The sequence below is a fragment of the Tenrec ecaudatus genome, chromosome 9 (genome assembly GCF_050624435.1).
Source record: "Tenrec ecaudatus isolate mTenEca1 chromosome 9, mTenEca1.hap1, whole genome shotgun sequence".
Classification (NCBI taxonomy): Eukaryota; Metazoa; Chordata; class Mammalia; order Afrosoricida; family Tenrecidae; genus Tenrec; species Tenrec ecaudatus.
This window is the reverse complement of record NC_134538.1, coordinates 160,612,080-160,626,677: the sequence shown is the minus strand read 5'-3', so window position 1 is coordinate 160,626,677 and position 14,598 is coordinate 160,612,080. Positions and strand designations below refer to the sequence as shown.

The following is a 14,598-nucleotide window of genomic DNA, read 5'->3' as shown; positions in this document are numbered from 1 at the left end:
AAACCTCCCCTTAGAAGTTATTAACCCAGTTACTGTCTGTATAGATTTACTGTTCCTGGATTTCAGACACAGAAAATCATGCAAAATAAAAACAAGAAGCAAACAATCCAACTACAATGACAAAATAAAACAGAAAATCATCAATAGAAAAGAAAGCAGAAAATCTTAAAAACTGAAACAGTAAAATAAGTCAAAAGGAGATCAAATGATATGGTGTTCCGTTTTAACCTAACTACATCTGCCATATCTACTTTATAGCACTCTGTCCGATAGCAAGACTATTCACATCCCTGGACCGTGGGCAGAGGGAAGTCACCGGAGCCCTAAATCACACGAGGACCTTGCATGGTTCAGGTGCACTGCAGAAAATGTGCAACACAGGAAACTTAGCTAAAAGAGAATTCTTTTATGAATATTAGTTACAGGATGTCATTTTTTACATTCCTCAATATGTAAACACCATTTTAGGGTGTAAGAATCGAAAATTAGAAAGTTAAGATGATTAAAAATTAAATATAAAACTTTATGGTGTCAAACAAACTAAAATGTAGGAAAATGCATCACCTCAGGGTACCAGTTTTTATCAAGGTGTTGGAGTTGCTAACTCATGAGCAGCTTCTACAGAGTTTAGAATGAAACATTCACAATTACAAAATAAAAATGTATATAAAGAAGAAAAGAGAGAAAAAGAGTAAAATCTGACTTTGATGTGTTTTGTTAAAATTTACTCTTGAATGTATAGTAGCTAAAGTAAATGGAAGGCATGATGGTGTAAAAGAGCTGAACAAAAACATTCAGAGGTTAGCTCAAGTAGACAAAACAAAATATTATAATGGAAAGTGTGAAGACCTGAAGTTACAAATGGGAAAAATGTGTTTAGCATAGCTCAAACGGGAAGAACGGGAAGAGGAAATACAAATCTCGAGTTGCAGTATTGAAAGATTCTGTGGGAAAAATATGGACTGACTCAGGAAGCACCAAAAAAGGTGGATGGAATACACAGAGCTACTGTACCAAAAAAAAAAAAATCAATGTTCAGTCCTTTCAAGAGGCAGTATATGATCAAGAGCTGAGGATATTGAAGGAAGAAGTCCAAGCTACATTAAAGACACTGGGAAAGGAAAAAATCCAGGAATTGCAGGAACACCAATGGAAATGTCTCAAGAAACTGATGTGGTGCTGGATGCACTCACTAGTCTATGTCAAGAAATTTGGAAGATAGCTACGTGGCCAAGCGATGGGAAGAGATCCATATTGATGCCCATTCCAAAGAAAGATGACCCAACAGAAATGAAGAAAGTATCAAATAACACCATGAAGGCCAGATGCATGTAAAATTTTGCTGAAGACAATTTAAAAAGAGGTGCAACAACAAAAGATGCTAGAAATTCAAGGTAGATTCAGAGGAAGAAAAGGAATGAGGGCCATTATTGTTGATGTCAGATGGATTTTGGTTGAAAATGGACCATCCCAGCCCAACGCTTGCTTGGGCTTTGTTGATTATGCAAAGGCACTTGATTGTGTGACTCATAACAAACTACGATAGCATGAGAAGAATGTGCTCCTGTGGAATTTAATTGTACCTCGGCCAAGAGACAGTTGTTCAAACAGAACAAGGGAACACTGCATGTTTTAAAATCTAGAAAGGTGTATGTCAAGGTTGTATCCTTTCACCACACAGATACAATATCGGTGCTGTACAGATAATCTGAGAAGTTGCCCTATATGAAGAAGAATGCTTCTTTGGGTTTGGAGGGAGGATTATTAACTATCTGTAGTACGCAGATGACATGATTTTGCTTGTAGAAAGTGAAGAGGACATTTGGCATTTGTTGATCAAGACCAAAGGCTTACAGCCTTCCGTGTGGACTACACCTCAATGTCACAAAAATCTAAATCCTAGTAGACAGTGTCTGGGAGTTCACCTCTTCTCTTGATTCAGCGTGCTTTCAAAAGTAGAAAATGAACAGGAAAGCAAAGAAAAAAGTAAAAGAAACAAAACAGAATGAAACAAGGAAACAGACAAATATACGATTGAACCCTATCTTGACTCAAAGTTCATCAAGAAGGCAAGGAAAATGGGCACTTTCACTTGGGATGGGAAAACGTCAGCCTCAAGATCCTCAGAGACTACATTCTAACTCTTCTTTCACTTGCCCCTTTCCCCACTAAGAATACCCATGCCCATTACGGAGCCCTGCTGGCACTATGGCTTATGTGTTGGGCTGCTAACCTCTAGATTAGAAAGTTGAGGCTATCTACACCTGTGAAAATTTAGTTTCAGAAACTCTATAAAGGGTCTCTCTGAGACCAGCCCCAGTGAAGTCATGGGTTGCAAACTATGCCACTATCTACTTGGCCAACAACTCTGTAAGAGAAATATGAGAATTTCTTCTGCCACAAAGATTCATGGCCTAAGAAACCCACAGCTGCCCTTCTCCTCTGTCCTATGGTGTCACTGTGAATTGAAATTAACTTCATGGCTGTGAGAGAAAGTGATGCGGCAGATTCTCTATGACAATTGGTTTTGGTTCCATACGCCCTTGATGTTACAAGTGTGGCTGAGAGACCAGTAATACCAGTAAGTCCTTGGTCCTTCTTGTAAATACAAAAACTCAGGACCACTTATTTAGAATGATGTGTTACTCTGGGTCGACTAGAGAAACAAATCCATAGACACTCATATGTGTGTAAGAGAGTTTTATATCAAGGAGTAATTATACATTAAGAAAACATGCCAGCCTAACCCAGATCAAGTCCATAAGCCCAATATTAGCCCATAAGTCTAATACCAATCTATAAAGTCCTCTTAAGACTCATGAAATACATGCAATGATGCTAAATGCAGGAAGATCACAGGCCAGTGGTTGGGAAGTCTTGTGGATCCAGTGGCGTTGTAAGCATCTCAGCGCTGGCAGGGATCTCCACATGACTTCTTTGGCTCCAGACTCCATAGGCTCTATCAGCGTAGTGCCATGTATCTTGTGAGCAGAGTGTCTCTCAGGGAGTTATCAGAAATAGAGAGCATCTCCTGCCTTCAAGGAGGAATTCTAGAGTTTCCAGAATCCCCAGGAGAAGGCCATACCCACACAGAGGCCTCCTTGGCTATCACCCGATTGACAGACTAGATCCCACCCCTTCACTCATAATCCTTTCAAATTGACAAACGATTATATAACGACTACAAATGGTATTCTTTGAGAACCTCCGGTGATGAGTTTGCATGTGCATCTGAGAAGCACCTTTAGACATTAACTAATAACATGTAAAAAACAGTCCTTTAGGTCAGTGGTTGGCAGTGTCCACTCCACATGCAGGGACACTGCAGGGCCAGCTTCAGGAGCAGAATGAATTGGCTCCCATCCACAGAGCCTCATCCTATAAACTCAGGAGCTAAAAACCTCACATCTTACAAGAGAAAGGAGGAGGTCATACCATCCCCAGGGGTGGGCCAGTGTGCCTCGGTTCTGAGCTCCATTGTTGGCTTCTATTGAGTCATTTTCAGCTCATCGGACCATATGTTCAATTAAATGATCGGATCTTTGCAAGAACCGGTTTCTTGGGGAGGGAAAGTTTGACACCTTCATGATCATTGTTTGCTTGAGACTATTTTTTTAAAACAACTTTGATTAAAATTTTTAAGTTTTATTGGCATATAGTTCACATATGATACAATTCAACCACATCAAAAAGAGATGTACAATCATTACTACAATTAATTTTAGAACATTTTCCTTCATTCTTGTATTCATCGTTAATGGTTTCCCATTCTCCTCCTGTGACCTCCGCTGCCATACCCCCAAGAAATCATCATTATCCAGTTACACTCTCTACAGATGTACCAGTCCTGGATTTCGCATGCAGAAAAAAATTAAAAACAAATAAACAACAATAACAAAGTAAAACAAAGACCTTAATATAAAGGAAAGTAGAAAATGCTAACAACTAGAATAAATTTAACATGGATCAGAAGGGAGATCAAATGATAAGGCATCACATTTTACCCTAAGTGCATCTGCAAGAATCCACTTTGCAGGGCAGCCTGCACCACAGCAAGGCGAGTCACGTCCCTTGAGACCGTGTCTGAGGCTGTTGTGTCACTCCGTCTTATCGAGGGCTCCTCCTGTTTGTGGTGACCCATTCTTTACAGGCCGATGTCCTTCCCCAGCAGTAGAGCTATGCTGATGAGATGGCCAATGCGAATTAGACAAAAGTCTTGCCATTTTTGCTCCTAAGGAGCATTCTGGTTGTATTACTTCTCTTCTAGGATAGACTTGATCATTCTTACTGTAGTCCCTGATCTTTTTTTTTTTTTTTTCGTTTTTACCAGCAGCGCAGTTGGACTACATCATGTCTTCTACTCTCTTCGATGATCCAGCTCTAAGTTCTAATTTCTCTAAAGGTCCACTGACCCTTGTGACTCTGGCTGTGAGGCTGACTGGCCAGTGGAGCCGACCTCCCACCCATGGTGCTGGGTCCTCTGGGTCTTTCAAGGCAGAGCTCACCTTTCTCGGGCACACAGCAGGCTGCTCAGAAGTCAAGGAATGGAGTAGCCTTTTCCTTGTTCAGGAACCCTGATATGGATACACGGCACTGCTACGAATCTGTCAAATGTAGAAATCTGAAGAGGCAACTTGTCCAGAAAAAGGCCTGGGGTTTGGTACAGGCTGGTTTGTGCCTATAGACAATGGGGACATCATTGCAGCCTCATAATCGATTTTTCTCCTGATAACTCAGTGGGGAACTCCACATAGCATGGCTATCAATGCGTAGTGCGGGCCACCGAGGAAGTAATTGATAAGATATTGCTATTTCAAAATGCATTTGATTTTGCATTGAGTAAGCTCTGCCTGGTGTCCCCACCCATCCCCCCAACAGTAGGAAGGTTGGGTTGAGTACTTCTTACCCCACCAAGTGGAGGGCACACATTTTTTCCTATGACTAAGACTTATCCGCTGACATTGAGGCACTGAGGAAGGATGTGGAAAAAGCGAAGCTGCTCATTACCAGCAGGTTACAAAACAGGTCTTGTAGACCCCGGGAGTCCGCTTGAATGTGTGTGATGACTCCTCTGACCACTGGATTAGTGAACGGGGTGTTTCAGCAAAAGTCCCATCACCACCAATACTGAATAGCTGCTCATGGCCATACATGATTTTGCAAAATTTGTTCTTCAGGATCAATTCATTCTAATGAGAAATTGATCAACATCTGGTTTTACCAATGTGGAAGCACTGATGAAATTTTTCGACAAACCTGACCTATTCTCATGGAGCTTGGCGATTCAATTTAAGTAAGACCCAAACATATAACCCCCAAAGCTAGCTTGCTAGCAACAGAAGAAAGGACGAGTAATCTATTTCTGAAAAATTCGCCATTGTAAAACCTTTGGAGCATAGTTACACTATAAAATATATGGAGTTACCATGGGTCAGAAGTAACTAGATGTCAACTGGCTTGATAGATATGAATTGTGTGCATGTATGTATGCACATCATGTGTATGTGTGTGCATATACATGGGGGCACTCCATCAAAAATGGAATTGCGCTGGGTGGAGCATAGCGTTTGTAGTATGTATTTTTCCCACTAGGTGAGCATCCCACAACTCCCTCTGAGTTAGTGCACTCCATGGCTTTGCCTGAGAAAGTTCAGGTCACAGTGAGTTTTTCATAAAATCAGTTTTGCTTGAACCTCGTTTTTTGTTATGGTCAACTTAAGAGAACAATTTGAAGTTGTGAAATTTTGTCTCCTGCTTCGGAAAAATGTCACAGAACTGTTCTAATTTTAAATATAGTTTACAAGGACAACATTATGGGAAAAACCAAGTGTATGAGTGGTTTTCTGGCTTCAAAAAAGGTGATTGAAATGTCAATTGATGACAAGCCTCATTCTGAATGTCCATCAACTTCCCAAACAGACAAAAGTGTCTGCACATAGTGCATTTGGAGTTCGTTCGACTAGGTCAGACTGTTCATCAAGCTATTTAGAGGTTCTGAAAAGATTGTGTAACAGTGTGTGACCAAAAAAGGCCTGATTTGTGATAGACGGGGGACTGTTTTTGCCACCACAACATTGCACCTGTTCACACAGCCATCTCAGTGTGCCAGTTTTGGGCAAAAAACAGCATGCCTTTTTTGTCCCATGCACCTTACTCACCCGAACTCACTTCATGCACTTATTTTTTGTTCCACAAAGGAAAAGGGACACCAAAAGACAGTGATTTGATGATGTAGAAGAGGTGAAGAAAAAAATGAGCAAGGTCTTGTCAGCCATCCAAACATGAGTTTGAAAGATGTTTCCAAGGATGGAACCGCAGTTTTGACAAATGTATTCAGTGTAATGGAGAATACTTTGAAGGCGATAAGATTGTTTTGTATAAAAACTTAAATACATAGCTTTGAAAAAATATCCAAGTTTCTTGGGGTACCCCTTGTATATATAGTGTGTGGATGTATTTATATTTATTTGTATTTATATTTAATATATTTGTATTTATATTTAATATATTTTATATTTTGTATGTTATATATCATTATATTTTACCTTCATAAAATATAGTTGCTATATAACATAACATTTGAAATATAACATACATGCAACAAAATATAGTTTATATTCATTATGGAATTTACATATATTATACAAACGATAACATGCATATATGAAAGGGCTACAAAAAGTTTGTAGAAAAATGGAATGAAAAGATAAGGGGATTTTGACATCAATCTTGTGTATGTATAATTTATAGCTGAAGACTCACTTTTCTGGAAAATCCAGAAACAACCCATGGTTTCCTTTGACATCCATGATCAGTCTACCCAAGGAGAGATGGCCCCTTCCCATAACCTAACCAGTTGGATTCCAAGTTTTGTAAATGCCACACGTGAGTGTTTCTCTCCCTTTCTTCTGTACATCATCCTTATTGTGGTCCCTTCACTCGGTCTACTGACTTCACGGTCTAATTTGCATCAACATTTCTCAACAGCTTGCAGCAAACATAAAGAATCCCCTGAGTTATCTTTGAACGGGGCAAGTGCAATTGTGAGAAAAGAGACACCACACTTCTGGTTTGAGAAACCATGGTGGCATTGCGGTAACTGGACTCAACTGCTAACAGAAAGGGGGGCTCTGGCTCTGTTCCACCAGCCATTCTGTAGGAGAAAGATGTGCCGTCTGCTTCCATATTGCTGCTTAGGAAATGCTACAGGGCAGATGCACTCTCTCCTCCAGGACTTCTATGAGTTGGGATTGACTAGACAGTAAGAGGTTCTCTTGGTTGAAAGTTTTGATATTTGTGGTAAATGAGTATTCATAACCTGATTAGGGAGATAGATAAATGGCATTCATCTTTCAGGACCCAGATATGTGAATTAAAGTGATTCTTTATTTCCTAGATACTCAACTAATGAACAATGAACAATATAAGAGAATATATATATATATATATATATATATATATATATATATGACAAAAGCATGCCTATTAGGGAATCAATGAATGCAAGGAAACTAACACATCCCTGCCAAAATAGAGAGAAGGCTTGCAGTGTGAGCTCACCTGGATTCAGGCTGCAATCTGGCACCAAGACTCAGAGCTACTTGGGCTGGTGACTCAGGAGTTAACCCAATTGGGCCCGTCTCTCCTTGCACAGCATTCTCCGCAGGGCGCCCTTCACCTCTGCGTTCCTCAGGCTGTAGATCAGGGGGTTCAGCATTGGGTTGAACAGGCTGTAGAACAGGAAAAGGACCTTCTGTTGCTCCTCCGGGTGGCTGGACTTGGGCGCCATGTACATGTACTGCCAAAGAAGAGCCCGACCACGCAGAGGTGGGAGGAGCAGGTGGAGAAGGCCTTTCTGCGTCCATCCCCAGACTGGTACCTCAGGATGGCCAAGAGGATGTGGGTGTAGGAGGCCAGCACCAGGCACAGGGGCCCCACTAATGTGAAAACACAAGCAACCAAGATGACCACTTGGTTGAGCGAGGTGTCGGCATAGGCCAGCTTGAGAAGAGACATGATCTCACAGAAGAAGTGGTTGATCTCATGAGGCCCACAGAATGGCAGTCTCAGGGTAAGCCTGACATGGAGCAGGGCCAGAAAGAAGCCACATAACCAGGATGTCACTGCCAGGGTCATGCAGACCTTCCAGCTCATGATGGCAGAGTACCGGAGCGGTGGCAGATGGCCATATAGTGGTCATAGGACATCACCACCAGAAGAAGGCATTCCGTCAGAGCGAAAGTAAAAGCAAAGGGAGCCTGTGTGAGGCAGCCAGCGAAGGAGATGGAGGTGGTGGGACTCAGCAGGTTCACCAGCATCCTGGGCACGATGTTGCAGGAGTAGCTGATGTCAACCACAGCCAGGTGGGAGAGGAAGAAGTACATGGGGGTGTGCAGCCTGGGGTCCAGCGAGATGAGCCCCAGGATGGCCCCGTTCCCCAGCAGAGTGAAGGCGTAAAACAGGGAGAAGAGCCCAAAGAGGAGCAGCTGAACCCTCGGGCCGACACCGAACCCGAGTTGGATGAACTCTGTGACAGACATCTGATTTCCCCCCATTTGTCTGTGAAACAGACAGGCAGATAACTCGGTGATATCATTCTTCTGGAACATATTCTTTATTTGTGATCTCTTTCTTTTTATGAATAAATTTTTAATTCATCCAATTATAAATGAATAAACAAGTGACAGCTTACCTTTCTTTGCATTTTGAGTTAAGAATCTGCTGGTCTAAATTCCTAATCTCACATCAATTTTACAGATGTGAGCTATGCCATTTGTAGTTTGTCTAGAGTCATTGACACTGAGGTGTTCCTTGTGAGTTCTTACTCCTAAGGAGCATTTCATTTGTATTCCCGGGGCCTCCCTGGGAGTCCACTGAAGCTGTGAACTAGATTTATCAGCAAAAGTCATTTCACCACCAACTATGAATAGTCAGTTATGGACATACACTTTGGTAAAATGTCTTATTTTAAGATCAATGAATTCTAATGAAGAATTGATCAACATCTGGTCTGACCAATGTAGAAGCACTGATGAAAAATTTCTACAAGGTTGACCTATTCGGTTTGAGATTGGGAATGTAATTCTGCTAAGACCCAGACCCACAGCCTAAAAATAAGCTTATTATCCTCAGGAGAAAGGATCACTGAACTGAAAAGTCAGTCAATGCAAAATCTATAGGCACAGTTATACTCTGAAATGTGTGGAGTTATAACAGACCAGAATCAACCCTGTGACAATTGGTTTGGTGCATTGAATGAACTCTGTGTGTGTGTGTGTGAGTGTGTGTGTGTGAGACTATAATGTCTGTATAAATGAATTTAAATATATAACAGTGTTTAAATTATATATTAATTCTATTTTATAAGAAGAAAATGTTGCTGATATAGAATGTATATATTGTTGATATTTAACATACATACTATAATAGCACACGCACACACACACACACATATCTTCTTTAATTTTGTTCCTTCCCCACTGATTTGGCACTCTAATTCCCCACCATGTGTTTGAAATGAACGTGCATGCCACAAACGACTCCAAGTCCACCTCACTTTTGCATTCCCTTCTGTTTTAGTCAGTCGGATCGACATTTAGATCCAAGGGATAAGGAAGCCTAGAGTTTTTAAGATGGTGAACCTTCACTTTAGCCTTCTAACTTGAATCAATAATTCTCATATGAAATTGCTCAGCTGCAAGCACCATAACAAATGATCTCCGTGTTATTTTTTAATGGGGCAAGTACAATTGTGGGGGAAGGGGCACAATGCCACTGGCCTAGAGGAGCCGTGGTGGCAGCATGGTGTCAGTTCTCAGCTGCTAAGGAGCTCTAGGCCACTGGGCGTTCTTCAGGAGAAAGCTGTGCAGTCTGCTTCCACAGCACAGCTCAGGAATCCCTGGGCTGCAGTTCCACTCTGTCCTTGAAGGTTACTCCGGGTCAGAATTGAATTGAATTGTCTAAACAAGAATGGGTTCCCTTAACTAAACTTTGTGACATTTGCTGTGAGTTCACATGACCCACTTAGGAAGAAGACACTGTATTCATTTTTCATGACCCAGAAATGTGAATTAAAATATTTTTAATATAGCTATGCAACTCAAATAGCAATAAGTGAAAGAAAATGTATCTGATACAAGCATACCGATCAGAAAATCAATAAATAAAAGGAAGTTAAATGTATTCTAACATAGATGGAGTGAAAGGTTCTCCTGGTCAGATAAGAAGAAAGTGTAAGTGCATCTGGATTCAGACTGTGATCTTGCAGAAGGTCCAGAAGTACTTGTGCTGGTGATCCAGAGGTTCCCCCCAGTCAGTGATGTCATTCTTTGAACAGTATTCTCCGCAGGGCGCCCTTCACCTCTGCGTTCCTCAGGCTGTAGATCAGGGGGTTCAGCATCGGGTTGAACAGGCTGTAGAACAGGAAAAGGACCTTCTGCTGCTCCTCAGGGTGGCTGGACGTGGGCGTCATGTACATGACGATGGCGCTGCCGAAGAAGAGCCCGACCACGCAGAGGTGGGAGGAGCAGGTGGAGAAGGCCTTTCTGCGTCCCTCCCCAGACTGGATCCTCAGGATGGCCAAGAGGATGTGGGTGTAGGAGGCCAGCACCAGGCACAGGGGCCCCACTAAAGTGAAAACACAAGCAACAAAGATAACCAAAATGTTGATCCAGATATCTGCACAGGCCAGCTTGAGGACAGACAGGATTTCACAGAAGAAGTGGTTGATCTCATGAGGTCCACAAAAGGGCAGTCTCAGGAGGAGACCCACATGGAGCAGGGCCAGGAGGGAGCCACAGGTCCAGGAGGTCACTGTCAGGGTGATGCACACCTTCCAGCTCATGATGGTAGAGTACCGGAGTGGGTGGCAGATGGCCAGGTAGCGGTCGTAGGACATCACCACCAGGAGAAGGCATTCCGTCAGCGCGAAAGTCAAGAAGAGGAAGGTCTGTGTGAGGCAGCCAGCGAAGGAGACGGAGGTGGTGGGATTCAGCAGGTTCACCAGCATCCTGGGCACGGTGTTGCAGGAGTAGCTGATGTCAACCACAGCCAGGTGGGAGAGGAAGAAGTACATGGGGGTGTGCAGCCTGGGGTCCAGCGAGATGAGCCCCAGGATGGCCCCGTTCCCCAGCAGAGTGAATGCGTAGAACAGGGAGAAGAGCCCAAAGAGGAGCAGCTGAACCCTCGGGCCGACACCGAACCCCAGTAGGATGAACTCTGTGACAGACGTCTGATTTCCCCTCATTTCTCTGTGAAAGAGACAGTCAGCTAGTCTGTGATTTTGATTCATTTATTTGTAACTTCATGTTTTTAATGCATGAAATGATTAGTAAACTTTATTAAAGAACTGTTATAAATTAAGGAACAAAGACTTATTAATTTTTAAATTTTTTTGGATTAAGAATTGGTTTGCCAAAATTCTTCATCTCCCAGATTCTTGCCAAAATTAGTAGTACCGTGAGTTTTGTTTGGCATTCAGAGCCATGGGGACGGTAATGGTTGTGTGTCTATATCGTATACGTATGTATGAAATCAGAATCTAAATAAAATAATTATGGACTATGGATTGATTCTGAGTTGCGTATTTTCATCCCAGTAAGAGAATTTGGAAAATGCAGGTAATCAGCAATGGAAAAGTGTAACAAATGAGATCAGTCTTAGAAAGAAAATGTAATGTGAATAGAAATCACCGTTGCGTCAACCAGTGTGTGTGAGTCTCAACTACACAGTGTTAGTTACGTCAAGCATAACATGACATCAGAAGCAGCAAAGCCTCATTCAGCCATTTTTATGACAGTGCTTTGGTTCAGGAGGAAGCAGTGGGGACAATATACTTCTCTCTCTATTCTCATCATCATTTCTACCTGATCCAGGGGGCAATGGTGAGGCCTTTTGCTCCTGTAAAGATTTATAGCCTCAGAAAGATAAAGCAACAGATCTCCTTTGATCTGGGGGTCATTACATGTTGGAATCCATTGGATGCAGTGAGTTTCCATTGGGTTGGTTGCATTCTCCTGTTGTGATTGTGGACTAAACCACACCATCCCTAGACAGCATTTCCAAAATTACATCCCCACGGTGATGTCTTGATCCTGGAGCGGGACGTCCCCAGTGGACTCAGGCTCAGGGAAAGCCCTAGACCACGCTTGGCAGCGACAAGGGGCACATCTGTTTTGTCAGCAGCATTATCAGTGAGTTGACAAATCTCATGGACATGACACAAGGTGAGCAGTATGTTAAAAATTCCTCACACTGACCAGGATCTATTTGGTTTTCATGCTAACATTCCTAATGCTTACACCTGACAAGCTTCTAAATTTATGTTTTAAACACATGAAGCACAGGAAGTTGCTTGACTGTGAAAGATATCTTTGAATCCACCTACTTTGTAACCTTTTCCCATTGTTTCCTCTGTTTGACATGGAAACATAGGATAAAAGAAACACAGGGCAAAATCTGTTGTTTTAAAGCTAAACTAAGAGAAAAAGTAAGAGAACATGAAGATTCCTTCACTTATCCATGGACGTTCGTAAACATTTGTTGGCTGACAAGTAAATGAAACTCTCTGTCTCTGTCTGTCTCTCTGTCACTGCCATTGAGTTGATGCTGGCTCAAAATGACCATAGTACAGGGTAGACTGCACTTGTGAGTTTCGGAGACTGTAACTCATTATGGGAATGGAAAGACCATCTTTCTCCCATGGACTGGTGGTTTTGAGCCGCCAACCTAGCAGATCGCAGCTCAAAGTGTGACTACTATGTTACCAGAGTTCCTAAACAAACAAACAAATAACTGAACAAATGTCTCAATACTGATTCTCATTTTTAGATATTATTTTTAAAATATTATAATTATGTCAGGCTCAGTTCATTCCTTCCAAAGGAAGAAAAGATTAGCAGTTCAGAAGAGTCTCACCCATGATTTCCTCTCTTAAAACAGGCCACTTAAAATTTTATAAGAATTACTGAATAATTTATAAAACGTTTAAGTAATTAAAGTTTGGATACATTTTTCTATGTACAGTTTAGGATTTAAAAGACTGGGGAAATATTGCCTAGTTAAAAATAATCAGACAACTTTAATATTCTAAATTAAATAAGGACATAATTTCTTCATATATAAACAGCATCAGAACTTGATGGAGCCTGCATTTTTAAAACAAATTGGAACCTACATTTTTAAAAGAGTTTTTCAAAGTCTAATGACTTACTGAGCTCTTTTTCTTAAATCATGGGCATGGAGGAAGCAGGATGCTCAAAACAATCACCTCCTGTGACATTCAGAATTCACCAAAGCGCAGGGCTGTCAGATTGCAAAGCAGAAGAGAGTACTGACAATGAGCCATAAGCAGAGACTCACCTGGGTGAGGGTTGGCAGGTGCTGTCTGGGGCTGGCACTCCTGTGGACCACGGCCCGGAGCTGGGTGCCAGCCTCATCAGTCACAGGCTGTCCTGTTGCAAGCTGACCAGGATCAATCATCAATCATCTCATTATGTGCTTCCCAGGGTCGGGCAGGTGGACAGATGCAGGTTAGGAAGCAGGCTGACGGTGCTGATGTTTGTGAAAGAGCAGGAGAGAGAGCAGGAATAAACCCAAAGGGGCCCACTGAGCACAAATCCCACAAGGAAATGGAAAGTATTATTGACCATCTCCCCCTTCTCCACCTTGAGATGACACATCACCCACTTTCCTTTACTCTGTTCATCCCAGCCCCCAAACTCTCCTCTGAGCTAGGGAATCTCACAAGGACACAGAGTTGTGGAGGGCGAGGACATGGGCACCTGAGAGTGTCGTTACAGGACAGCCATCTGACAGTGGTCCACTGTCCACTGAGCTCCAAGTTCCACTCATGAAGTCTGTTCCCAGAGACCGAGTGTGAGACACCACTGCCAACAAGAAGGAAGTGCACAGTTCATAAAATAGCCCACCCGAGAAGTCTCCTGCTAAAGAGTCACTCCATAACTTACCACACTTGTGTTTCTTTTGCCTCCGAAAATTATGTCATGTAGGAAAGATGATACTGAAAACAGCTTCTCTCTTGTGGTTTACATTAGATATATGGCATACTTTTCCTGGGTAAAAGAAACACAAGTGTAGTGTGTTCCCGTGCTTCTGTAAAGAATGAAGGCGAGAGAGTGACCATCATCACAAGACAGAATGCTAATGTTCTTCTGGATTCAGAGTGGGGTGATGGTTAGTGCCTGTTCAGAAGCACTGGCAGGCTGGATGGGGGCCCTGCTCTCTCTGGAAGCTGCCGTGAGAACCCCTGTGCTCTGCTCTGGGTGGGGAATGCACCGGTGTCTCAGAAGAGCTGCTTTTATTCTCTGCTGGGCTCAGCCTGGCTCTGTAGGGTTGGAGGCCTGCCATGAGACAGGGGCATGCCCCGCTCTGCTGGGATTAGGAAGACACCGCCTCATCCCCACACCCCCTTTTCCCTGCAGGACCCACAGTGAGCAATCAGGGACCACCACAGAGCTCACCCCACGGCAGCTCCTCCATCACAGTGCCTACACACTCAGCATCCTCGCTGGCATGGGTCCCAGCAAGCTGTCCCCTGTCGGGGTGGTTTGGCCCTATGCCATGGGGCTGCCTCAGGGC

At 42.7% G+C, this 14,598-nt stretch overlaps 1 protein-coding gene and 1 pseudogene across 1 annotated transcript; both read right to left on the bottom strand.

The window, feature by feature from the left end:
* Positions 1-7,621: 7,621 nt before the first annotated feature.
* LOC142456651 (olfactory receptor 2A1/2A42-like) lies at positions 7,622-8,555 on the bottom strand (annotated as a pseudogene).
* Positions 8,556-10,321: 1,766 nt separating this feature from the next.
* On the bottom strand, positions 10,322-11,245 carry LOC142456650 (olfactory receptor 2A1/2A42-like). Its single transcript, XM_075557796.1, has one exon. It carries the CDS (start codon positions 11,243-11,245, stop codon positions 10,322-10,324), a length of 924 nt encoding a protein of 307 aa, XP_075413911.1.
* Between the last annotated feature and the right edge of the window lie 3,353 nt (positions 11,246-14,598).

Coding starts and splice junctions, on each gene's coding strand:
- LOC142456650 (XM_075557796.1), bottom strand. CDS start 11,245: ATGAGGGGAAATCAGACGTCTGTCACAGAGTTCATCCTACTGGGGTTC.